Here is a 27178-nt window from a genome sequence, read left to right on the forward strand (position 1 = left end):
TGATACCACCTTCATACTCCTCCATTCCCCCACCTTTATATAGTTGTTTAAAATTACATATTTTATGTTGAGTTCAAAACCACTGATTTGTCATTAGTTTGTGTATTTTATATCATGTAGGAAGTAAATAGTGGAGTTACAGTTCAAAAATTATTGACTTCTATTTGTATTCCATTGTGGTTGGAGAATGTGCTTTGAGTATGTTCCTTTTTTTTTTTTTTTTTTTTTTAATTTCTTGAGGCTTGTTTTATCTCCCAGCTTATGGTCCCTTCTGGAGAAAGATCCGTGATCCCTAGAGAAAAATGAGTGTCCTGGTGATTTAGGATGTAAGGTTCTATATATGTCTGTTAAAATTCTCTATATCTCTTTCTCCTTTCTTTGTTTCTCTGTTGGTAGGGCTCCCTTTAGAATCTGAAGTAGGGCAGGTCTTTTATTGGCAAAGTCTCTCAGCATTTGTTTGTCTGTGAAAAATTTAAGCTCTCCCTCAAATTTGAAGGAGAGTTTTGCTGAATAAAGTATTCTTGGTTGGAAATTTTTCTCTCTCAGAATTTTAAATATGTCATGCCACTGCCTTCTCACCTCCATGGTGGCCGCTGAGTAGTCACAACTTAGTCTTATGTTGTTTCCTTTGTATGTGGGGACTTGCTTTTCTCTTGCTGCTTTCAGAACTTGCTCCTTCTCTTCAGTATTTGAGAGTCTGATCAGAATATGTCTCGGAGTGGGTTTATTTGGATTTATTCTATTTGGAGTTCGCTGGGTATTTATGCTTTGTGTATTTATATTGTGTATAAGGTTGGGGAAATTTTCCCCAACAATTGCTTTGAATACTCTTTCTAGACTTTTACCCTTCTCTTCCCCTTCTTGAACAGCAATGAGTCTTAAGTTTGGATGTTTTATTTTGTCTGTCGTATCCCTGGGATCCATTTCAATTTTTTCGATTTTTTTCTCCATTCTTTCTTTTGTTCTTTCATTTTCTGTTCTGTGGACTTCTAGGACACTGAGACGTTGTTCAGTTTCCTCTAATCTTGTATTTTGAATATCCAGAGTCTTTTTAATTTAGCCAACAGTTTCTTTTATTTCCATAATATCTTCTGTTTTTTTATTTACTCTTGCAATGTCCTCTTTATGCTCTTCTAGGGTCTTCTTTATGTCGCTTATACCCTGGGCCATGGTCTTCTTGATGTCCTTTAAATCCTTTGCCATGTTTTCATTCCTCGATTGTAGTTCTTTGATTAATTCTGCCTAATACTGAGTTTCTACTGATATCTTGATTTGTGTGTTTGGAGTTGGATTCTCCATGTCATCTGGTTTTATCATATGCATTAAGATTTTCTGTTGTTTTTGGCCTCTTGGCATTTGCTTTGCTTGATAGGGTTCTTTTAAGTTGTAAAAAAAAGAAGATACCAATCTAATTTTTCAGAAACACAGTTTGGTGACATGCGGTCGCTGTTGACTCGTCTGGGGGGGGTGGCGGCCGGTTGCTAAATCCTAGGCTCTCGGGATTGCTCGGAGGGTACCGGCAGCGGGGGCTCTTTCCCGGAGGCGAGGGCGAGGCGGGGGACTGGGCCCGGTCCCCGGCGGAGGCGTGCAAGGTGTGGAGGGCGGCGAGAAGGAACAGGCGGGACACGTTTCTTTTAGGGTGATGAAGCCAAGAGAGTTTATTAGGGGAGAGTACAAGCTTATATCAGGCGGTTTAGAGGGCGGGGTAGCTGTAGGGGTTAAAGGCTTGGATTGGTTCTGAGAGGGCGTGGAGGTTGATTGAAAAGGGGCGGGAGTTGCTCCGGTAACGAAGAGGGTGGAGGGTGCGGGTAAGGCACGGGGGGGGGTTTTCTCCGGCAAGCCCTCCCCAACGGTTGTACTTTGGGGTGAGGAAATGGGGCCTGCATTCGGCTCCACTTTCTCAGGCCCGGGGGGCCGTGGAGGGCGCTACCACCCGTGCCCCACTACCTTTCCTAGGGGCTGATCAGTTCCCCTGGCCCAGGCCCGCCAAGTGGGAACTCGATAACAGTGTCCCACATTTCCCCCTTCTTTTCTAATTAGAGGAAGAAGCTTACTGGAGAGATCCGCCAAGGGATGAGGGAAAGGGGAGGTGGGGGAAGGGATAGGGGTAGATGGTAGTCAGAGAGGCTGGAGCTCGATGTTGGTGTGGCGCCCGGGCGTTCGAGAGGGGCCTCGCTGCTTGCGGGATGGACGAGGGTGGCGACGCTGCGGAGGGTCAGCTTCTTCAGTGGAGGCAAGTTGTTGATACTGGACTTGCACAAATGATGAAAAGACAGCATTGGCTTGGTTCTTAGCAAGCTGGACAATTCTGCGGATAATGCAGGGCCCTAGGGTGAGAGCTAGAATAATCATTAGTAGGGGGCCGATGAGAGGGAGGAGGTATGGGAGGAGGGGGGTAAAGATGTGGGACCAATAGTTGGTGGCTTCATGGTTTCTTTTGCGTTGTTCCAGTCCCTCTCGGACCTTCTTTAGGCTGTCTTCGGCGAGACCTGTGGAATTGGCATATACACAGCACTCTTCTCCTAAGGCGGCGCAAAGGCCTCCTTCTTTGAGGAGGAGAAGGTCGAGACCTTGGCAGTTTTGGAGCACGACTTCAGAGAGGGAATTGACAGAATTTTTAAGATGGGAAATAGCGTCTTGTAGGTGACGAATGTCCTCGTCAACAGCCGCCCGGAGGTGAGTTAGGGCGGAGCCTTGACTGGCTAGTGCAGCGATTCCGGTGCCAGCGCCTGCAAGACCTAGGAGGGAGGCAATCGTGAGGGCGGTGATGGGTTCTCGCTTTTGCAGGGGGGCAGAAGCTGCAGTTCTTTCCAGGCGGAGGAAGAAGTCTTCCTCGCTGTGGTATAGGACCCTAGGGATAAGGACAATTAGGAGGCAAGTTTCATGAGTTGTATTGAGGGTCTGCACGTTAAGGCAGGGGGTAAGTCCTGTAGAGGAGCAGAGCCATTGGGAGGAGTTGTGGGGAATAAGAAACTTGGCAGAGCTGCTGGGAGATGAGTAGTTGGCACAAGCTGTGAGGTTGGGAGAGTTACTTGAGCGAGGGCGGATGCACTTTCCTGTAAAGGAGACTGAATGAAAGGTTAGGGGGACGGCAGAGGTATTCCAATTGCATTCCGAGGGGCTGTCCTCTGTGTTTTCTGAAAAGGAGAGGTTGGAGGCAACTGGCTCATACAGGGGGGAGGAAGTGGAGAGGCAAAGCCAACAAGAGGAGGTAAGATTGGGGTTGGAGGAATTCACTGAGGTGAAGGCCGCTTGGATAAGGTTGAGGAGGGGAGAGGAGTAACGAGAGGGGGGTAGGAAAGGTTGGGGTGGTGGTGTTGGCGATGCGTTGTTTGCAGCTGAGGTGCGGCTGGTTGGAGCTGAGGTGCGGCTGGAGAGCTGTGGAAAAAGGGGGTTAATGACTTGGTTGGGACCTATGCCAGAGGGTGTTTTTAATGCAGTATTTTGGCATGGTTGGCTTACAGCCTCCTTTTTTATGAGAATAAGTGATTCTCGGTCGGCTCCTTTCTCATAGATTCTGAAGCCCCAAGTTCGACCGAGTAACCAGGAGGGATCAGTGGGGAGCTGCACTGTAAGATTAAGATGTGTGCAGGATCCCTCACTTTCTTGGCCGAGCCAGTTAACTGTAGGGAGTTTGCACCCTGTAGGGGCCCACCTTAAGGTAAGGTATTGATTAGGAACAGGAGGCTTCCAATTAGTGGCTAATGTTTCACACCCCCAGTATGCACAGTAGTACTCGTTGGGGGAATTGCAGTACGATTTTCCAGGATTTGAGGATGGGTACATGTAATATTGGGCCTGGGGATCACTTACCTTTCGAGCGCAGGTTTCTTTGACTCTGGAGACAAAGGTGGCGAAAGGCTCACTCGGTTCCTGGAAGAGCTTGGTGAATTTATTAGGCCGACAGGCGGAATAGTTGGCAAAAGCTCGCAAGGCGATTCCCCGAAGGATAGGCCAAAAGGTGGCAGGCGCATTAATATAGGCGGATGCATTTATAAACGCTCCCGTGCCCAAGTAAGCTTCGGGGTGATAATAGACTCCAGTGGCTGCGTCTTGCTCGCTTTGCCTAGCTGCTTCCGCCTGGAAGTGAGCACGCCAATCAACGAACTGGCCGGGGTTAAGGATGGTACGGGCAAGCGAGGCCCAGTCTTGGGGGAGGCAAAAGTCCATGGCGAGATCCTGCAGTAATTGGGAAGCGTATGGGCTACCTAACCCGTCCTCCTTGACGGCCCTGCGAAGCTGCTTGATAGTATCTGAGTCAATGGGATACCAGTCGTACGGTTTCTGCAGTGTGGGGGTAAGGTTAAGAGGAAAGCAGCGAAAAGCACGAGAGAAAGGAGGACGCGCTTGCAGAGGGCCTGGCACAGGGGTGGGGGCAGGGGCAGCGTTGCCCCAAGGGTTGCCTTGAGGTGTAGAAGGCAGCCAGGGGTTGTTAGTCGGCAGGGTGGGAGGAGCGGTGGCAGCTGCCGGTAGCGGCTCCGAGGGGGAGCTTGTCGAAGGGGAAGGCGGAAGTGGGAGGCCCCAAGCGTCGCAAGATGGTGGCGCGGTAGGCGTGGTTAAGACACAAGATGGTGGACTAGCTCCGCCCTGTGAAAGGGCGGGGTCTAAGGCATAAGATGGCGGACTAACTCCGCCCTGTGAAAGGGCGGGGCCTAAGGCGTAAGATGGCAGACTAGCTCCGCCCTGTGAAAGGGCGGGGCCTAAGGCATAAGATGGCGGACTAGCTCCGCCCTGTGAAAGGGCGGGGTAAAGCGCATGCGGTTTCCGGCCCGGCTTAGGGCTGACGTCATTACTAGAGCACTTCCTCCCCTCAGTGGAAGAAGAAGGAGGAAGTTCGCCATTTTGGAGAGACTTGGTACCGCCTCGTCCCTGGGGGGCGACCTCGAGCACGCCGCCAATTCGCTCAACTAAGGACCCTGTGCCTGAACCGCGATCCGCATCGGTCCACCGTTTGAATCTGTCGATTGAGTCGACAGGGCCCCCCCGGATCCAATGGGGCCTCGACCAGGGGGGAGGGAGCCCTGAAGGCAGGAGCGGACGGCCATCAAGGTGGGGAGCAAGCCGGGAGGGAAGCGCCCGCTCCCATGCTCCACGGCGCTGGTGACCCGACCAACAAGGCGATCACAAGTGACGGGGCCCCAAAGATGGCAACTGGTGAGCCACGGGTCAAAGGGCAGCAGGAGGTCCCAGCACACCCGCAGCTGCCGGACAGACACCCCGCAACGACGTGCGTCCAGAAGACCCGCCAGAGCCCGAACCCGAGGCACCCGGCGCCCGGCGCGCGGACAGACGACCACCCACAGCGGAGGGGAAAAGAGGGGGGGGGCCGTCCACCGAGCAAGAAGAATGAGGCAAACCGCGGCCGCGAGGCTGAAGAAGACGATGAGAACAGAAAGCAGGACCCCCCGGCAACGGGAACAGTCTGGGGGGGGCGGCCACGGCGAGGCACACCGCGCCGAACAGAGAAACGAAGACACAGAGGACCACACCAAGGTAATGAAGGGGTAGAGGGAGAATGTTAGGAGGAATGGGGGTCATAGAAAGAGAAGACGAAAGGTAGTCGGGGGCAATAGCCGGGTTAATTCGGGAAGGGAGGAGCGGCCCGGGCGCGGAGCGGCGAGGGAGAGGCGGCTCCGCGGGGCGGCGAGGGAGAGGCGGCTCCGGACGTGGAGCGGCGAGGGAGAGGCGGCTCCGCGGGGCGGCGAGGGAGAGGCGGCCCTTACCTTGCAGGCGAGGAGAAGGGGAGTTGGAGAAGCGTCCGGGCGAGCGGGTGGTTTTACTGGACCGCTGCGTGGAGAGGACCTGCCCCACGTTGGGCGCCAGTTGCGGTCGCAGTTGACTCGTCTGGGGGGGGTGGCGGCCGGTTGCTAAATCCTAGGCTCTCAGGATTGCTCGGAGGGTACCGGCGGCGGGGGCTCTTTCCCGGAGGCGAGGGCGAGGCGGGGGACTGGGCCCGGTCCCCGGCGGAGGCGTGCAAGGTGTGGAGGGCGGCGAGAAGGAACAGGCGGGACACGTTTCTTTTAGGGTGATGAAGCCAAGAGAGTTTATTAGGGGAGAGTACAAGCTTATATCGGGCGGTTTAGAGGGCGGGGTAGCCGTAGGGGTTAAAGGCTTGGATTGGTTCTGAGAGGGCGCGGAGGTTGATTGAAAAGGGGTGGGAGTTGCTCCGGTAACGAAGAGGGTGGAGGGTGCGGGTAAGGCATGGGGGGGGGTTTTCTCCGGCAAGCCCTCCCCAACGGTTGTACTTTGGGGTGAGGAAATGGGGCCTGCATTCGGCTCCACTTTCTCAGGCCCGGGGGGCCGTGGAGGGCGCTACCACCCGTGCCCCACTACCTTTCCTAGGGGCTGATCAGTTCCCCTGGCCCAGGCCCGCCAAGTGGGAACTCGATAACAGTGTCCCGCAGTGACATACACTTTCTCTAACTAACCAGCAGATGGCATCTGTGAGTCACCTATACCCCTCAAGTCAGTTCTCAACCTTGTTCCCGCGGTGTGTGGGGAAATGATTCTTGTGGGGTTCGGTTGGAGAACTCAGATTTGGTGTGTTGCTGGAGCTGTCTGCCCTGAATGTGGGGTGTGTGTACGGGTGGCCAGGGAGGAAGGGCAGCTTTAGTATTCAAATCCCCCAGGTTCCCGGAGATTCAAGGCCGCCGCAAGAGTCTAAGCCTTCATTTCATTTTGGCCCCAAACCCTCTCTCTTGCTGTCCCACAAACCACTGGACTTGGTGTGTGTCCCTGGGTTCTCCGAGTGGTCCCCCTGCCCAGCCGCGATCCTCCAGGAGCTCTGCCAAGGGAATGCTGTGCTACGTCACAAGTGCACGCCGTCCCTTAAGGGAAGCCCTGAGCTGCCGGGCCGTGCAGTGGCACTCTCAGCCTGATGCAAAGATGGCCGAATGGGGCGTCTCAACCCCCCCCTCCTCACACAGTTCCTCCTTCTCAGCTCCGGGACAACTGGCGGGGCTCTGGGCTGTGGGAATGGCCCCGGGCAGGAGTTTATCCAGCCCTCCGGGGAGCCAGCTGCGAGCCGTGGGGTTTCTTTCAGCTTCCGGCTCTCCTCTCCGTTCCCCCGGCTCTGAGGGTATCTGCAGCGGACTGTCCTCCAGGCGAGACACCGAGAGGCCGGCCCAGCCCCTTCTTGCTGTGTTTTACTGCGTGGTTCCCACTCCCGCAACTGCAGCCGCTCCTGGGTTTTTCTCTTTTTTTTTTTTTAAAGAGCCAGTCGGTCTCCAAACGCCAAACACTGGCTTCCCCAGACCGCCGCGCAGCTGCAAGTCTTCCAGCCAGCTTACTCACTTGTTTCAGAGTGCAGACTCCCAGTTTCACCAAGTATACGGCCCCTGTGATACTTGCAGACCTCGTTCAGCTGGCGCATCGCTGTAACCAGTATTCTGGGTCACTTTCTGGTTTTTATCTAGGGTTTTTCACAGAGGTGTTTTTTTGCCCTGTCTCACCTAGCCGCCATCTTAGTTTCTCCCTGTCTGTTTTTATGCTTTATATTCTTTTGTTGCAACCTGGACCTTTTGATATTTTAATGTGTTGTCTTTGGGATTTAGACTCTGAAGGATGCATTAAGCTTGTATTCAGCTAGTTATGACAGCGATTCCCTTGAATGCCAGGAGCTAACCAAAAAAAAAGAAAATAAAAGAAAAGTCTTTGCTGATTGGTCTGTGTGAGTGCTCTCCTTCAGAGCTTCACCATAAAATGAGTTTAGAGGACAGCCCAAGGCAAAAGTATAAGGACTCCCTGGGTTTTTCTGTGTGTGGGTCTTGTTCTGGATGTAAGTGGATATAACCCTAGGAGTTCCCCATTTTCACAGGTAGCAATATCCTCATTCCCCTAGGAAACAGTGTTTCATCACGGTCCCATTTGTTACATTGTATTTCCCGTAGCTGGCATTACTTTGACCCAAACAGCTGCTATTTGACTGTTCTGTAACTGTCACAGAGCTCTGTGAGCTATGTCTAGGCATAGGGCAAATTCTGGGATGGTGAGCCTGCGACATGTATTCTGGTCAGCCCTAGATGGATTGACAGAGAAATTTATGCACCCTAGTATGTGCACAAAGGTTACTTTTCTCCATCCAGAACTAGGACCAGGGACCCTCACTGGGAGCACAGTTCAACTCTGTGCCAAGCTGGTGAAGGAATGGGGAGGCTTAGCAAGGTCTCCAGGAGTTCCTACCATTTTTAAGTTGCCTCTTTCTTGATTCGGTGAGTGCCCTGTTATTGCAATCTTTTAACTGTTTTCTAGAGCTTTGAGAAAGAGTTTTCTGCCACTTCTGCTTGTTGTTCAAAGTTTCTGTGGGGGTTGAAGTGCTGGAGCATCTCACTCTAATGTCTTGATCAGGGAGGGGCCTGCAGAGCAGTTTGACTTTTTGTGAAATCTAGTTGATCTACTTTTTCTTTTGTCTTGTGCTTTTTGCATTGTATCTAAGAAACCATTGCATAACTCAAGGTCACAAAGATTTATTCTACGGTTTCTTCTAAGAGTTTTATAGTTTTTCTTTCTTACATTTAGATCTATGATCCATTTTGAGGTAGTTTTTGTAAATGGTGTGAAATAAGAGTTCAACTTAATTCTTTTATTTGTGTATATCCAGTTGTCCCAGCACTATTTGTTGAAACCACTATTCTCTCCCCATTTAATTGTCTTGACTCCCTTGTCAAAGGAAAGCCTTAATCTTCACATAATGGCTATGTTTTCTCACTCATTGCCCACTCAGACTTTCTTCCTCTTCATACTCCTCCTCTTCCTTTCAAGTGCCCTTTTCCAAAACACTCTTAAGCATGAAAACTTTTGACTGGTATAAGCTAGGTTTTGCTGAAATACCTGAAGGCTGAGATTAAATTAAAATCAATCTCAAAATGCCAAATAAAAGGGAAAGCACGGCTGGGTCGTCTTCCCTGCAAACGCGATGCCTGCCTGGCCTGAGAGAGCCGTCATGATCTCTCCACGACTTGTCACCCTATAACAATTGATTTTAGAATGCTACTGCTGACTTTTCACGTCTCCTTCATCTATAAAGTTCCGTCCTCTATCTCCTGTAATAAATTGCTGTGGCGTGGAGATCTGAAGATGACACTTCAAATGGAAAGTAGGTAAAAAGCCAGGAACTGCGTGGACTGGACACCACAGAGCAATCTGTCTTTGGGCATACTTCATACAACACTCATGAAAACGTGGAACTGCTGAGATCAGCGAAATCTGTAAGTTTTTGCGGCCAGGGGACCCGCGCCCCTCCCTGCCAGGCTCAGTCCCGGGGGAGGAGGGGCTGTCAGCTCCAGGAAGGAGAAGGGAGAATTGCAGTGGCTGCTCTTATCGGAAACTCATTCTACTGATTCAAACTCCAACCATAGATAGATTGAGGCCAGACACCAGAGACTCTGAGAGCAGCCAGCCCAGCAGAGAGGAGACAGGCATAGAAAAAAAACAACACGAAAAACTCCAAAATAAAAGCAGAGGATTTTTGGAGTTCTGGTGAACACAGAAAGGGGAAGGGCGGAGATCAGGCCTTGAGGCGCATATGCAAATCCCGAAGCAAGGCTGATCTCTCTGCCCTGTGGACCTTTCCTTAATGGCCCTGGTTGCTTTGTCTATTAGCATTTCAATAACCCATTAGATCTCTGAGGAGGGCCGTTTTTTTTTTTTTTTTTTTTTTAAATCCTTTTTGCTTTTTCTAAAACAATTACTCTAAGAAGCTCAATACAGAAAGCTTCAAAGAATTGAAATTTGGGCACGTCAAGTCAAGAGCAGAACTGAGAGCTCTGAGACAAAAGGCAATAATCCAGTGGCTGAGAAAATTCACTAAACAACACAACTTCCCAAGAAAAGGGGGGTGTCCGCTCACAGCCACCATCCTGGTGGACAGGAAACACTCCTGCCCGTCCCCAGCCCCATAGCCCAGAGCTGCCCCAAACAACCCAGTGTGACGGAAGTGCTTCAAATAACAGGCACACACCACAAAACTGGGCGTGGACATTAGCCTTCCCTGCAACCTCAGCTGAATGTCCCAGAGCTGGGAAGGGGGAGCAGTGTGAATTAACAGAGCCCCATTCAGCCATCATTTGAGCAGACTGGGAGCCTCCCAACACAGCCCAGCAGCCCAGAACTGCCCTGGGGGGACGGCACTCACCTGTGACATAGCACAGTCATCCCTCAACAGAGGACCCGGGGTGCACGGCCTGGAAGAGGGGCCCACTTGCAAGTCTCAGGAGCCATACGCCAATACCAAAGACTTGTGGGTCAGTGGCAGAGACAAACTGTGGCAGGACTGAACTGAAGGATTAGACTATTGCAGTAGCTTTAAAACTCTAGGATCATCAGGGAGATTTGATTGTTAGGGCCACCACCCCTCCCCGACTGCCCAGAAACACGCCCCACATACAGGGCAGGCAACACCAACTACACACGCAAGCTTGGGACACCAATTGGGCCCCACAAGACTCACTCCCCCACTCACCAAAAAGGCTAAGCAGGGGAGATCTGGCTTGTGGAGAACAGGTGGCTCGTGGACGCCACCTGCTGGTTAGTTAGAGAAAGTGTACTCCACGAAGCTGTAGATCTGATAATTTAGAGATAAGGACTTCAACTGGTCTACAAACCCTAAAAGAACCCTATCAAGGTCAGCAAATGCCACGAGGCCAAAAACAACAGAAAATTATAAAGCATATGAAAAAACCAGACGATATGGATAACCCAAGCCCAAGCACCCAAATCAAAAGACCAGAAGAGACACACCTAGAGCAGCTACTCAAAGAACTAAAGATGAACAATGAGACCCTAGTACGGGATATGAAGGAAATCAAGAAGACCCTAGAAGAGCATAAAGAAGACATTGCAACACTAAATAAAAAAATGGATGATCTTATGGAAATTAAAGAAACTGTTGACCAAATTAAAAAGATTCTGGACACTCATAGTACAAGACTAGAGGAAGTTGAACAACGAATCAGTGACCTGGAAGATGACAGAATGGAAAATGAAAGCATAAAAGAAAGAATGGGGAAAAAAATTGAAAAACTCGAAATGGACCTCAGGGATATGATAGATAATATGAAACGTCCGAATATAAGACTCATTGGTGTCCCAGAAGGGGAAGAAAAGGGTAAAGGTCTAGGAAGAGTATTCAAAGAAATTGTTGGGGAAAACTTCCCAAATCTTCTAAACAACATAAATACACAAATCATAAATGCTCAGCGAACTCCAAATAGAATAAATCCAAAAAAACCCACTCCGAGACATATACTGATCACACTGTCAAACATAGAAGAGAAGGAGCAAGTTCTGAAAGCAGCAAGAGAAAAGCAATTCACCACATACAAAGGAAACAGCATAAGACTAAGTAGTGACTACTCAGCAGCCACCATGGAGGCGAGAAGGCAGTGGCACGATATATTTAAAATTCTGAGTGAGAGGAATTTCCAGCCAAGAATACTTTATCCAGCAAAGCTCTCCTTCAAATTTGAGGGAGAGATTAAATTTTTCACAGACAAAGAAATGCTGAGTAGAATTTGCTAACAAGAGACCTGCCCTACTGGAGATACTAAAGGGAGCCCTACAGACAGAGAAACAAAGACAGGACAGAGAGACTTGGAGAAAGGTTCAGTACTAAAGAGATTCGGTATGGGTACAATAAAGGATATTAATAGAGAGAGGGAAAAATATGGCAAACATAATCCAAAGGATAAGATGGCCGATTCAAGAAATGCCTTCACGGTTTTAACGTTGAATGTAAATGGATTAAACTCCCCAATTAAAAGATATAGATTCGCAGAATGGATCAAAAAAAATGAACCATCAATATGTTGCATACAAGAGACTCATCTTAGACACAGGGACACAAAGAAACTGAAAGTGAAAGGATGGAAAAAAATATTTCATGCAAGCTACAGCCAAAAGAAAGCAGGTGTAGCAATATTAATCTCAGATAAAATAGACTTCAAATGCAGGGATGTTTTGAGAGACAAAGAAGGCCACTACATACTAATAAAAGGGGCAATTCAGCAAGAAGAAATAACAATCGTAAATGTCTATGCACCCAATCAAGGTGCCACAAAATACATGAGAGAAACATTGGCAAAACTAAAGGAAGCAATTGATGTTTCCACAATAATTGTGGGAGACTTCAACACATCACTCTCTCCTATAGATAGATCAACCAGACAGAAGACCAATAAGGAAATTGAAAACCTAAACAATCTGATAAATGAATTAGATTTAACAGACATCTACAGGACATTACATCCCAAATCACCAGGATACACATACTTTTCTAGTGCTCACGGAACTTTCTCCAGAATAGATCATATGCTGGGACATAAAACAAGCCTCAATAAATTTAAAAAGATTGAAATTATTCAAAGCACATTCTCTGACCACAATGGAATACAATTAGAAGTCAATAACCATCAGAGACTTAGAAAATTCACAAATACCTGGAGGTTAAACAACACACTCCTAAACAATCAGTGGGTTAAAGAAGAAATAGCAAGAGAAATTGCTAAATATATAGAGACGAATGAAAATGAGAACACAACATACCAAAACCTATGGGATGCAGCAAAAGCAGTGCTAAGGGGGAAATTTATAGCACTAAACGCATATATTAAAAAGGAAGAAAGAGCCAAAATCAAAGAACTAATGGATCAACTGAAGAAGCTAGAAAATGAACAGCAAACCAATCCTAAACCAAGTACAAGAAAAGAAATAACAAGGATTAAAGCAGAAATAAATGACATAGAGAACAAAAAAACAATAGAAAGGATAAATATCACCAAAAGTTGGTTCTTTGAGAAGATCAACAAGATTGACAAGCCCCTAGCTAGACTGACAAAATCAAAAAGACAGAAGACCCATATAAACAAAATAATGAATGAAAAAGGTGACATAACTGCAGATCCTGAAGAAATTAAAAAAATTATAAGAGGATATTATGAACAACTGTATGGCAACAAACTGGATAATGTAGAAGAAATGGACAATTTCCTGGAAACATATGAACAACCTAGACTGACCAGAGAAGAAATAGAAGACCTCAACCAACCCATCACAAGCAAAGAGATCCAATCAGTCATCAAAAATCTTCCCACAAATAAATGCCCAGGGCCAGATGGCTTCACAGGGGAATTCTACCAAACTTTCCAGAAAGAACTGACACCAATCTTACTCAAACTCTTTCAAAACATTGAAAAAAATGGAACATTACCTAACTCATTTTATGAAGCTAACATCAATCTAATACCAAAACCAGGCAAAGATGCTACAAAAAAGGAAAACTACCGGCCAATCTCCCTAATGAATATAGATGCAAAAATCCTCAACAAAATACTTGCAAATCGAATCCAAAGACACATTAAAAAAATCATACACCATGACCAAGTGGGGTTCATTCCAGGCATGCAAGGATGGTTCAACATAAGAAAAACAATCAATGTATTACAACACATTAAAAACTCGAAAGGGAAAAATCAATTGATCATCTCAATAGATGCTGAAAAAGCATTTGACAAAATCCAACATCCGTTTTTGATAAAAACACTTCAAAAGGTAGGAATTGAAGGAAACTTCCTCAACATGATAAAGAGCATATATGAAAAACCCACAGCCAGCATAGTACTCAATGGTGAGAGACTGAAAGCCTTCCCTCTAAAATCAGGAACAAGACAAGGATGCCCGCTGTCACCACTGTTATTCAACATTGTGCTGGAAGTGCTAGCCAGGGCAATCCGGCAAGACAAAGAAATAAAAGGCATCCAAATTGGAAAAGAAGAAGTAAAACTGTCATTGTTTGCAGATGATATGATCTTATATCTAGAAAACCCTGAGAAATCAACGATACACCTACTAGAGCTAATAAACAAATTTAGCAAAGTAGCGGGATACAAGATTAATGCACATAAGTCAGTAATGTTTCTATATGCTAGAAATGAACAAACTGAAGAGACACTCAAGAAAAAGATACCATTTTCAATAGCAACTAAAAAAATCAAGTACCTAGGAATAAACTTAACCAAAGATGTAAAAGACCTATACAAAGAAAACTACATAACTCTACTAAAAGAAATAGAAGGGGACCTTAAAAGATGGAAAAATATTCCATGTTCATGGATAGGAAGGCTAAATGTCATTAAGATGTCAATTCTACCCAAACTCATCTACAGATTCAATGCAATCCCAATCAAAATTCCAACAACCTACTTTGCAGACTTGGAAAAGCTAGTTATCAAATTTATTTGGAAAGGGAAGATGCCTCGAATTGCTAAAGACACTCTAAAAAAGAAAAACGAAGTGGGAGGACTTACACTCCCTGACTTTGAAGCTTATTATAAAGCCACAGTTGCCAAAACAGCATGGTACTGGCACAAAGATAGACATATAGATCAATGGAATCGAATTGAGAATTCAGAGATAGACCCTCAGATCTATGGCCGACTGATCTTTGATAAGGCCCCCAAAGTCACCGAACTGAGCCATAATGGTCTTTTCAACAAATGGGGCTGGGAGAGTTGGATATCCATATCCAAAAGAATGAAAGAGGACCCCTACCTCACCCCCTACACAAAAATTAACTCAAAATGGACCAAAGATCTCAATATAAAAGAAAGTACCATAAAACTCCTAGAAGATAATGTAGGAAAACATCTTCAAGACCTTGTATTAGGAGGCCACTTCCTAGACTTTACACCCAAAGCACAAGCAACAAAAGAGAAAATAGATAAATGGGAACTCCTCAAGCTTAGAAGTTTCTGCACCTCAAAGGAATTTCTCAAAAAGGTAAAGAGGCAGCCAACTCAATGGGAAAAAATTTTTGGAAACCATGTATCTGACAAAAGACTGATATCTTGCATATACAAAGAAATCCTACAACTCAATGACAGTAGTACAGACAGCCCAATTATAAAATGGGCAAAAGATATGAAAAGACAGTTCTCTGAAGAGGAAATACAAATGGCCAAGAAACACATGAAAAAATGTTCAGCTTCACTAGCTATTAGAGAGATGCAAATTAAGACCACAATGAGATACCATCTAACACCGGTTAGAATGGCTGCCATTAAACAAACAGGAAACTACAAATGCTGGAGGGGATGTGGAGAAATTGGAACTCTTATTCATTGTTGGTGGGACTGTATAATGGTTCAGCCACTCTGGAAGTCAGTCTGGCAGTTCCTTAGAAAACTAGATATAGAGCTACCATTCGATCCAGCGATTGCACTTCTCGGTATATACCCGGAAGATCGGAAAGCAGTGACACGAACAGATATCTGCACGCCAATGTTCATAGCAGCATTATTCACAATTGCCAAGAGATGGAAACAACCCAAATGTCCTTCAACAGATGAGTGGATAAATAAAATGTGGTATATACACACGATGGAATACTACGCGGCAGTAAGAAGGAACGATCTGGTGAAACATATGACAACATGGATGAACCTTGAAGACATAATGCTGAGCGAAATAAGCCAGGCACAAAAAGAGAAATATTATATGATACCACTAATGTGAACTTTGAAAAATGTAAAACAAATGGTTTATAATGTAGAATGTAGGGGAACTAGCAGTAGAGAGCAATTAAGGAAGGGGGAACAATAATCCAAGAAGAACAGATAAGCTATTTAACGTTCTGGGGATGCCCAGAAATGACTATGGTCTGTTAATTTCTGATGGATGTAGTAGGAACAAGTTCACTGAAATGTTGCTATATTATGTAACTTTCTTGGGGTAAAGTAGGAACATGTTGGAAGTTAAGCAGTTATCTTAGGTTAGTTGTCTTTTTCTTACTCCCTTGCTATGGTCTCTTTGAAATGTTCTTTTATTGTATGTTTGTTTTCTTTTTAACTTTTTTTTTCATACAGTTGATTTGAAAAAAGAAGGGAAAGTTAAAAAAAAAAAAAGAAAGAAAGAAAAAAGACAAACAAGGGGAAAAAAAAAAAAAAAAAAGATTTAGTGCCCCCTTGAGGAGCCTGTGGAGAATGCAGGGGTATTCGCCTACCCCACCACCATGGTTGCTAACATGACCACAGACATAGGGGACTGGTGGTTTGATGGGTTGAGCCCTCTACCATAAGTTTTACCCTTGGGAAGACGGTTGCTGCAAAGGAGAGGCTAGGCCTCCCTGTATTTGTGCCTAAGAGTCTCCTCCTGAATGCCTCTTTGTTGCTCAGATGTGGCCCTCTCTCTCTGGCTAAGCCAACTTGAAAGCTGAAATCACTGCCCTCCCCCCTACGTGGGATCAGACACCCAGGGAAGTGAATCTCCCTGGCAACGTGGAATATGACTCCCGGGGAGGAATGTAGACCCGGCATCGTGGGATGGAGAACATCTTCTTGACCAAAAGGGGGATGTGAAAGGAAATGAAATAAGCTTCAGTGGCAGAGAGATTCCAAAACGAGCCGAGAGATCACTCTGGTGGGCACTCTTACGCACACTTTAGACAACCTTTTTTAGGTTCTAAAGAATTGGGGGTAGCTGGTGGTGGATACCTGAAACTATTAAACTACAACCCAGAACCCATGAATCTCGAAGACAGTTGTATAAAAATGTAGCTTATGAGGGGTGACAGTGGGATTGGGAATGCCATAAGGACCAAACTCCACTTTGTCTAGTTTATGGATGGATGTGTAGAAAAGTAGGGGAAGCAAACAAACAGACAAAGGTACCTAGTGTTCTTTTTTACTTCAATTGCTCTTTTTCACTCTAATTATTATTCTTGTTATTTTTGTGTGTGTGCTAATGAAGGTGTCAGGGATTGATTTAGGTGATGAATGTACAACTATGTAATGGTACTGTAAACAATCGAAAGTACAATTTGTTTTTTAAAAAAAAAAAAAAAAAAAAAAAAGTAAATGAATATGGGGGAGGAGGGGTATGGGATGTTTTGGGTGTTATTTTTACTTTTATTTTTAGTCTCATTTTTGTTTTTTGGAGTAATGAAAATGTTCAAAAATTGATGCGGTGATGAATGCACAACTATGTGATGATACTGTGAACAATTGTTTTATACTTTGGATGATTGTATGGTATGTAAACATATTTCAATAAAAAATAAATAAACACAAAAAAAAAAAAAAAAAAAAGGGAAAGCACATGTCAATTCCTTTGCCATATGTGGAGCCTCTGCAGCGCTGCTCACCCAGCTATCCATTCAGACTGTGTGCATGTGTGTGTGTGTTTCCTCTATGGTACAGGCCACTCAAAACCCCCTGAAAGGTCTCTCTTCACTAAAGTTTGTGTATCTCTGGTATAGGCAAGAGGCCCAGGTACCCTTTGCTTGAGAAGCCGGCAACCCATGTAGCTACATTTGTGGCATTTGTGATTCAAACTTTTGTAGCATAGGAACCTCAGAATGATTTTCTTCTAGAAGAGAAACATTGACCCACATGTTAAGGACAAAAAAGAGGAAGTCACTTGCAGGATGAGAAGCAAACTTCATCTTCTCTACTACTTTACTATAGATGGGCTCTGGCTTGAGGTCTGCTTTGCCTAAATGACAGGATTCCTCTGGAGAGTAGAACATCCAATATGAACCTGTTGGGTATACCCCCTGATCTAGCCTGCGGTAGCCTCCTGTTCATGCAAGAATACTCTCCCTGTTCTCTTCAGTTACTTTCTTTCCTTACTGAGCCTCATTTTCTACCAGGCTGGTCAGAGGCAGGGAATTTTTGTCTTGCCTAGGGGTTTCACTTTCACTGAACCCTGCCCTTTCTGAAGAGTGGGTGTTTGGATGGAATGAGTAGGGAGGAAATTGAATTGATATTTTGCTCATTCATTTTCTAAAGTTTGGAGACTTAAATTTTAGATTTAGATTTAGACACTGGACAATTGCTGCCTGTCGGGTTTTGTTCAGTAAAAATGAGAGAGGTACTGTTAGAATATCCCAGGAGCCTCTACACTCCCCCACCAAAACAAAACAAAACCCAAAATGTTCAGAAGAGATGGTAGCAAATCCTTTTAGATATAGTATTAGTAGGAAAGCCTAAAGAATAGAAAGCAACTCGCATTTTTCCTGTCCTCCTTCATCCTTAAATCTGATTCCTCATCTTTCTTACTGAGATCTAGTCAGGCATGAGTCCTATTCTAGGGTCCTTGCCAGATGGAATACTGTGGGATCACCACCCAGGTTAGCTTTAGTGGCCTCCAGACCTCCTGGGAAAGGAGAAGCTAAGTATTTCAGTCACTTCAAAAGCATGTGCCGCTCACTTTGGCCTGACTTAGCCTGATTTCAGTATGCCATCAATACAGAGTTCTGAAAACTTTAATGGGAAGTCTCCAAGCACTCTCTGAAGTCCTTTGCTGAAGAATCTGGAGGGAAAACAGCTAGTTTCAGACTATATTCCTTCCTCCTGAGGCCTGATGCCCCACACCTGGCATCTCCAGTACTCCCAAAGCATAAGTAAGAAAAGTAAGGCAGAGGCATATATCCTTTGTGGGTACTGAGTTAGAGATTACAAACTTAATGTGGACTGTTACACCTCCTTCTAGTTTCTAAACAGTCCCTCAACCCGCCTGGGCTGGAGATCTTAATCGCCTGCTAAGTTCTGAAGCTCTGGGATGAGAATGTCACAGAGCAGATTGGAGGATGATTTTTGTCTTCATCCAAAGGTAGATTGCCAGTTGCAAATCTGTTTTATCCTCAGAATGAGTTTGCCCAAACGATATTATCATATGTGCCTTATAACATCAAGAGTAAGGCATCCATAGACCCAGCTGACACTTGAGAGGTGTCATGGTGACAAGGAAAAAGGAATAAGTATACTTTTTGAAGATACTGTCTTCCAGGTTTTTCTTTCTCTCTCTCCTCCTCCCTTCTTCCTTTCCCCTTTCCCCTTTATTCCTCCTCTTTCTCTCTTCCTTCTTTTCCATTCTCTCTCTCTATTTTTCTCTTCTTTTCCGTTTTTCTTGCTTCTTCACATTTGTTCTGGTGAGATATCTCCTCAGGTGGAAAGGGAACAGAATTATAGCATTCCCAGGGATTATGTCATTGTCCCAGGCTCAATAACTTCTCTTTGTTGACAGCTGCTACATCCCAACCAGAAACTAGTTTCGAGCTCTATGTTCTCTAAACCTAGGCAAAAAGACCCTAGTTCACTTGAGACGGGATTTTTTTTCAAACATTTTATCAGGAAAGTTAGTTTACTAAGAAATTTAAGGAAAACTTTTTGTATAACCCTACAAAAGCATGAAATGGATGCTCTTACAGAGTGCAGATTCTTTTTCCTAAGATAACTGAGTTCTAATGGTAGATTTATTTGGTTACTGTAATTCCTTTCCTTCAGCCCTGTTGACCTTGGAGTCCAGTCCCCATAACTCAGACTTCTACCCTCGATTGACCTTGAGTTGGTACTGTTGCTAGGCTTGGTGGGATTCTCAGTTCCTTGCAAAACCTGTTTTCCCTATCTTCTGGGTTAGGTTTCTGGTTTTCCATTCTTCTGCTGGGCTGTACTCTACTTCATCCCTACCAATGTCCTTGTACCTTGCCCTGTAAATGAGAAAAATACTTGACCCCCACTTGCTCACAAATTTCTTTCCTATTTTGGAATTAGAATAAGCCACAACCTTAACTTGCAGATAACATCTCTCCCCATCTTGGTAGTCTCTGTAAAAGACTCTTTTTGCTCATGACCCGTTTCTATCCCATTTTGATTTATTCATTATTGAATATTAAGCACTACCCATGTGCCAGGCATCATGCTAGAATTTGTCATTGCAGTATTGTATAATTGTTGCAACAATTCTTTAAGATTTTGTCATTATTACAACAAACATTTATTGCATGCCTTCCATGCCCAGGTACTGTGCTACATACTGAGGTAGGTATTATTTTCCCCCTCTGATGAGACATATAGTATGCCAGAGATCATTCATAAAAACAAGTGTTTAAACCAGGATTCCAAACCATGATTTTTTATAAGTTCCTCACTTAAACTTCTATTACCTGAATTAGATTAAATGGTTCTGTAATTCTTTACCAGTAATCTATGTTAAGAGAAAACATTGATTTATTTATTGTGTATCTTATATATACATGTTTTAATACTTTTTTATTATATAATTAATTTAGAATTACAGAAAAGTTGCAAAGATAATACACAGAGTTCTCCTATATCCCCCACCCAGTTTTCCCCATCTTACGTTACAATGGTACATTTATCAAAACTTAGAAACTGTCATTGATGCATTACTATTAACTAAACTCCAGACTTTATTTGGATGTCACCAGCTTTCCCATTAATGTTCTTTTTATGTTCCAGCATCTACTACAGGATAACACATTCCATTTAGTTGTCATGACTTCCCAGTGTCCTCTGGTCTGTGACATTTTCTCAGTCTTTCCTTGGTTTTCATGACCTTGATAGTCTTGAGGAGTACTGGCCAGTTATCTTGTAGAATGTTCCCCAATCTGGGTTTGTCTGATGTTTCTCTCATGGTTAGATTGGGTTATGGGTTTTTGTAAAGAATATAACCAAAGCGAAGTGCCCTTCTCATCAGATCATACCAGGGGTTACATGATAGACACTGGATGTTACATCACTAGATGTTAATCTTCAGCACTGGTTAAAATTGTGTTTGCCATGTTTCTTCACTGTAAATTTACTATTTTTTCCTTTTGCTACTCTGTTCTTTGGAAATGAGTCACTAAGTCTAGCCCACTCTCAGTTGGGGGTAGGGATAGGAACTAAATTACACTTCTTATGGGGACAAGTATCTACACATATTTGAAATTCTTCTGTAAGAAAATTTGTCTCTTCTCACGATTTATTTATTTATTTACTCATTTATTTGTATCATTTATGCACTTGTACCAAACCCCAATTATTTAATTCTGAAGCCTGTGCTCTTTTTATTATACCAGGCAACAATTGACAAGGACCTATACTAAGGCATTGGTTACAGAGAAATTTATTTATCTCAGATTTCAGAGATTTTTAAGAGGTCGATTTGCTAAGACTTAGTGACCTTGGATATGAGGGAGTGATGGAGGAGGGGTGTTTGAAAATGACAGTCGGATTTTGGTTTGAGTTGCTGGAAATAAAATTTTGGTTTGAAGTATGTTTACTAACAATTATGAAGATTGATTCCAGGCTTTGATGAAGCTCACCTTCTTCGGAGACTGGTTATAGCCTAAATGCCCTGTTCTCCCAAGTCAAAACTGAGAAAACCAATTTTCTTTCTGATTGAAACACCAGAGCACCCTAGTGGACAGCCCAGGCTTGGGTCCTATTTCTTGTCTGAAGGACTTTTGGTTTTGTTTTTTGGTTGGCTATGGGTTTTCCTCCTAGTTCATTTGCAGAGCAGAGATGCTTGATTCTATTCTTGGTCTAAGAAATTATTTAACACATTCCGTTTCCAAGTTAGCAGTACACCTCCATGTGTGACCTCCTCATGTTCAGTAAGAGGACAGTTAACTTCTGATAATCATTCCCATGCTCTAGTACTCTAAACCAGAGGGTACTCAATCCTTATTTTTAACTGATTATATTTTCTTCCAAATGGTGCTGTATTAATGTTAATTCTTTGTTTTCAGAGCCATCATCAACCATTTTAACCCCAAAATTGAATCCTATGCTGCTGTGAATCACATATCCCAACTGTCGGAGGAGCAGGTAAGCCACTACTCATCCTAGAGTAACCCTAGTTGGTGGCTAAGATCAAGCCTTCTCTCTAATGGCAGTGAGAGTCTTCAACTGAGACATCTAGTGGGGGTGGCAAGAGCCAGGCTGCAGAGAGGAATTAGTAAGGGATGGCTGAAAGTACTTTAAATATAGTGATAGTTACTCCTCCTGTGTTTAATCATATAGAAAATATGTAGGTAAAAATTTCATTAATTATTGTTTTATAGTGGGTGATAAGGCATTTCTTTTTTTTTAAATTTTAGGTGGAGAGTAATTCTGACTTAAAAATAGAAAAGGAGAACTTAGAAATGGATGAATAAGAAAAACTGAGTTTAGCTTAATTTGAGTCACTTTGGCTTGTTAAAACATGAGCCCTCCTTGGGACAAATTTTCCTTAGTAATTGAGTTCCCATTGCGTTTAACAGTTACTTCTGAGCAGGTTTTTCTATGCTATGGACTGAGTTGGAGATGCAGATACAGTTGTGTTTGTTTTCCTTGAATCTGGCCTGTTTTTCCTTTCTCCCAAAGTGTCAGCACTCGGCTCTGTGTTACACAAAGGTGCAGATGAGGCTTTAGCATGGCATGGGGTTGAACTTGACGTTTTGGAGTAAAGCACCAAGTCCTGTTTTTCAAAGCACAAAATTAGACATCCTGTCCACACAATCTCCTCTATTTCCAATGTGCTCCTGAGTTGGAAGAGTCTAGGGTATTCAGGAGATGAGGGTGCAGGCATAGACTCCAAGTCAGTAGTAAGGAGACTGCCATATACTCTGCTCTCTGTATTTAGTCAATGCATCCCTTTGTAAACCTTCTCGGAGCCTCTTGCTGGCAACAATCCCTAAAAACTACCCAGCATGTCCAGTGAGGCACCAAGCCTTTTTCCTAACAGAGAAGCTTCTACAGTAATCCCACCACTGGCTCTTTCCTCAGCCAGATGGACGGAACTCTTATTAGTCTATCACTTGTTTCCTTTGACATATTTGTTCTCTTTTGTGAGGCCAGCTGTGAGAAGCCATCTTCATATTTAAAATTGCTTTTAATTTAGCTTATGAGGGGTGACAATGGGATTGGGAAAGCCATAAGGCCCACACTCCACTTTGTCTAGTTTATGGATGGATGAGTAGAAAAATAGGGGAAGGAAACAGACAAAGGCACCCAGTGTTCTTTTTTACTTTAATTGCTCTTTTTCACTTTAATTATTATTCTTGTTATTTTTGTGTGTGCTAATGAAGGTGTCAGGGATTGGTTTAGGTGATGAATGTACACCTATGTAATGGTACTGTGAACAATCGAATGTACAATTTGTTTTGTATGACTGCGTGGTATGTGAATATATCTCAATAAAATGAAGATTTAAAAAAAAAGAAAAAGAAAAAAAATTGCTTTTATAAATGGCTTTCGTTTCCTTTTTTTTCCTCTTCTGCTTTTGGAGCAGTCCTGAGTCTTGTTCTTGGATGCCATTGCTCTCTGTGAGGCACTTGGTAATGCTACCTTTTTCCTGTTGGGCCAGTTCAAAACAGTTTTACGATATCATTTTTACGCAGAAGAGCTCAACATCTTGAGTTTTGCATAGTGAGAGAAAGGGTGACTTTCCTACCATAATGAGATCTGGTTAGTCTAAAAGCTTTTTGTGAAAAAAGGAAGACACGTTTTCCTTGTCAGCCACGTGCAGTATTCAGCTTGGGAAGGTCAGGCTGAACTCTTTCTCCAGCAGTATCAGCCGCAGACCAATAATAAAAATCCATTCTGGCACATGAGGCAATCTCAAAAAGGATGATTAGCAAGCATGTGTCTTTCTTTGCCTTCCTCCAACTTCTTTCAAAGTTAAATGAAGTGATGAAAGTGCCTCTCTCTAGAAGAGTCCACAAGCCAGAAGGTGATTCCTGTTGAAAGGGAGATTACTCAGCCCTGTGCAGGAATGGTATGAAGTGATGAAAGTGCCTCTCTCTAGAAGAGTCCACAAGCCAGAAGGTGATTCCTATTGAAAGGGAGATTACTCTGCCCTGTGCAAGAATGGGAAAGAGGTGGCAACTCAAAGATGTATTTAGTCAATTAATTACATGCCTATGTATACAAGATATCCTACTGGGTAGTGGGGATCAGAGATAAATAATCTACCTAGACTTCTTGCTATCATGGAGGTTTTACACACTCCTTACCTCTTAACAGTCTTTTTCACTTGAGAAAGAGAGAGGGTAATTCTATTGTGGGACCCTTTTTAAACTGCACCCAAAATTGTTGTTGCTTCTCTTTCCTGACTTTGAAAGACATTAAATGACAGCATTAGGGTTCATTTGATTTTATTCTCAGCCCTGTCATATTAGAGGTATTTGACTGCCCTGTTAATCTCCAACATATGATGGAGCACTTTTCTCCCTTTGCTTATGAACATTAATGCTTAATGTCATTTAATGTTAAGAGTATTCTCAAGAGTATCTTCTTGACCAAAAGGGGGATGCAAAATGAGACGAAATACTTTCAGTGGCTGAGAGATTCCAAATGGAGTCGAGAGGTCACTCTGGTGGACATTCTGATGCACTATATAGGTAACACCTCTTAGGCTTTAATGTATTGGAATAGCTAGAAGTAAATACCTGAAACTACCAAACTCCAACCCAGCAGTCTGGACTCCTGAAGACAATTATATAATAATGTAGATTACAAGGGGTGACAGTGTGATTGTGAAGACCTTGTGGGTCACACCCCCTTTGTCTAGTGTATGGATGAGTGGAGGAATGGGGATAAAAACTAAAGGACAAATGGGGTGGGATGGGGGGATGATTTGGGTGTTTTTTTCACTTTTATTTTTTATTCTTGTTCTGGTTCTTTCTGATATAAGGAAAATGTTCAGAGATAGACTGTGGTGATGAACGCATAACTATGTTATCATACTGTGGACAGTGGATTGTATATCATGGATGATTGTACGGTGTGTGAATGTATTTCAATAAAACTGAATTTAATAAAAAAAAAAAAAAAGAGTATTCTCAGCTTCTCACAGAGCTGGCTTTGGGATGTGTAGGGCCCTGCAGTTGTTAGCAGCAGACTAAGTAGAAAAAAATCAAGAACTTAATTCCCAAGTAGATTCTAAAGCATTCCTAAAATAAAACCTAAAGACCATAGATATGAGTTAACTGGAATTTATAGCACTTAGGAAGTTAGCAAACAGGACAGGGCTCTTTGGAGATCTGCCTGCTCAGTTTGCCATTTTCTTCTAGCAAGAGATTTGTGAATTCTTGAGATTTAACAACCCTCAAATACATTCCAGCCTCTCTTTGAGGCATTTCAAAGTGATGGCTTATAAATCCATTATTGCTTATTAAACAAAGCCCAGTATCTCACATTGGGGTTTCTTTTCAGATGGCACCAAAGAACAAGATAGATATCATTTTGCTGTTAATTCTCAATGGCTTCATGGACAGCAAAGCATATTTTTAAATTAGAGAAGTTGTAGATTTACAGAAAAATTATGCATAAAATACAGAGCTCCCATTTACCTCCTGCCCCAAACACAGTTTTTCCCTATTATTAACACTTTTCATATATGATACCTTGTTAAAATTGATGAAAAATTATTATTACAATTATATTATTAACTATAGTCCATAGTTTACTTTGGGGTTCCCTGTTTGTTTTGTACGGCCCTATGGTGTTTTTTGTTTGTTTGTTTGTTTTTAACTAATTTTCTTATGAGTAACATATATACACCGTAAAATTTTCTCTCTTAACCACATTAAATATATAATTCAGTAGTGTTAATTACATTCACTTTTCCATCACCCCACGCAGAAAGTCTGTACCAATTAATCATTATCTCCCCATTCCCTACCCCTATCCCCAGCCCCTGGTAATCTGCATTCTAGTTTCTGACTTGGTGAATTAAGGCAAAGCATTTTAATTAGTTAATATCCTCAGTGTGACTGAATGATCGTGCGTTTTCTAGCCTGATAAACTGCATGCATTTTTATAATGTATATGCAGATGCCCTTTTTGTCTGGGGTTGGTTATGAAACTTGTTTGTTTGTTTGTTTTACCTCTTTTATTATTTGACCTATCTTTTAAAATAAAAGTTATGAAGAGGGTGCAGCTTGCTTTCTCAAGAACAGTAAACCACCAGTTTATCCCCTACTGGGTTTGGCTCATCTCTAGTACATCTTTAAAAATTGTCCTTCAGGGCTCTTGCCCAACCTGAGCTGAGGTTTAGTAACTTTTCCTTCCCCACTGTACCTTTTTGGAAAGCATCCATCCTTAGCTGATAGGGCTATTTGATATGCCCTGGCAAACTTGACCATTGGGGAATAAAGATTACTAAAAAGAGGCTAAAGAATCAGACAAGAAGGTCTAGAATGCATAGCAGCCTAAGTGGTGTGTGACTTAGGGAACATTGAGTCTACTTCCATTTCCATTTCCCGAGGCTATTTTCTGTCTGGCTCTAGTTGTATTCACTTCTAGCCCTCTCCTCTTGGAAGAGGACTACAGATAGTGTCACCTTAGCATATCAGCATTGTCAGCCTTCCTAAATTGTAATGTCCAGCCCCTCCCCCACCAGTGGCCAGCCCTGTTTTCATTACCCCAGGAGGATAGCTGAGTCACACAACCTGTGTTTCACAGACAAATCGCAGTGACCATTTTGTCTGTACAAAATGAATATGGATGAAAGGTATTTCAGAGGAACTCTTCACCCCCCAGGCCAAGCCTTGGGTCATGATTCTTTGAGGTCATCCTGTCTTCATGAGACTACTACCTACCTTCCGAGAAATGTTTTGGTTTTTTGGGAGGAGGAGGAGTTCTCCCCTCCCCACCCTAAAGTCTTTCATACTCCCTCTCCTATTCCTGCTTTTCAAATTAGAAAAAAAGACTTTCTATTACTATTGACTGCATCATACTAGAGATGGTGTTCTAGTTTGCTAATGCTGCCGGGATGCAAAACACCAGAAATGGATTAGCTTTTATAAAGGGGGTTTATTTGGTTACACAGTTACAGTATGTGTCCAAGGTAACTCATCAGCAATTTGGTACCTTCATTGGAGGATGGCCAATGGCGTCCAGAAAACCTCTGTTAGCTGGGAAGGCAGGTGGCTGGTGTCTGCTCCAAGTTCTGGTTTCAAAATAGCTTTCTCCCAGGGTGTTCCTCTCTAGGCTGCAGCTCCTCTTCAGAATGTGTCTCTCAGTTGCTCTTGGGGCATTTGTCCTCTCTTAGCTTCTCTGGAGCAAGAATCTGCTTTCAGCGGCTGTCTTCAAACTGTCTCTCATCTGTAGCTTCTGTGCGTTCTTCAAAGTGTCCCTCTTGGCTGTAGCTTCTCTTCAGAATGTCACTCACAGCTGCACTGAGTTCCCCATGCCCGTCAGCTCATTTATATGGCTCCACTGATCAAGGCCCACCCTGAATGGGTGGGGCCACACCTCCATGGAAATTATCTCATCAGAGTTATCACCTACAGTTGGGTGGGGCACATCTCCATGGAAACACCCAAAGAATTCCAATCTAATCAGCACTAAATTGTCTGCCCCACAAGACTGCATCAAAGAATATGGCTTTTTCTGGGGGACATAATACATTCAAA

The 27178-nt window shown here is 43.7% G+C and overlaps 1 protein-coding gene across 3 annotated transcripts in view; it reads left to right on the plus strand.

The window, feature by feature from the left end:
- The window catches only part of ARMH3 (armadillo like helical domain containing 3), a 315522-nt gene that overhangs the window by 242553 nt on the left and 45791 nt on the right, over positions 1 to 27178 (plus strand). For all 3 annotated transcript variants that reach the window (XM_037804193.1, XM_037804194.1, XM_037804195.1), the window contains exon 24: positions 21527 to 21605. In XM_037804193.1, the coding sequence (XP_037660121.1) occupies positions 21527 to 21605 (79 nt within the window). The remainder of the gene's footprint in view (positions 1 to 21526; positions 21606 to 27178) is intronic.

Source organism: Choloepus didactylus, chromosome 15 (assembly GCF_015220235.1).
Source record: "Choloepus didactylus isolate mChoDid1 chromosome 15, mChoDid1.pri, whole genome shotgun sequence".
Classification (NCBI taxonomy): Eukaryota; Metazoa; Chordata; class Mammalia; order Pilosa; family Megalonychidae; genus Choloepus; species Choloepus didactylus.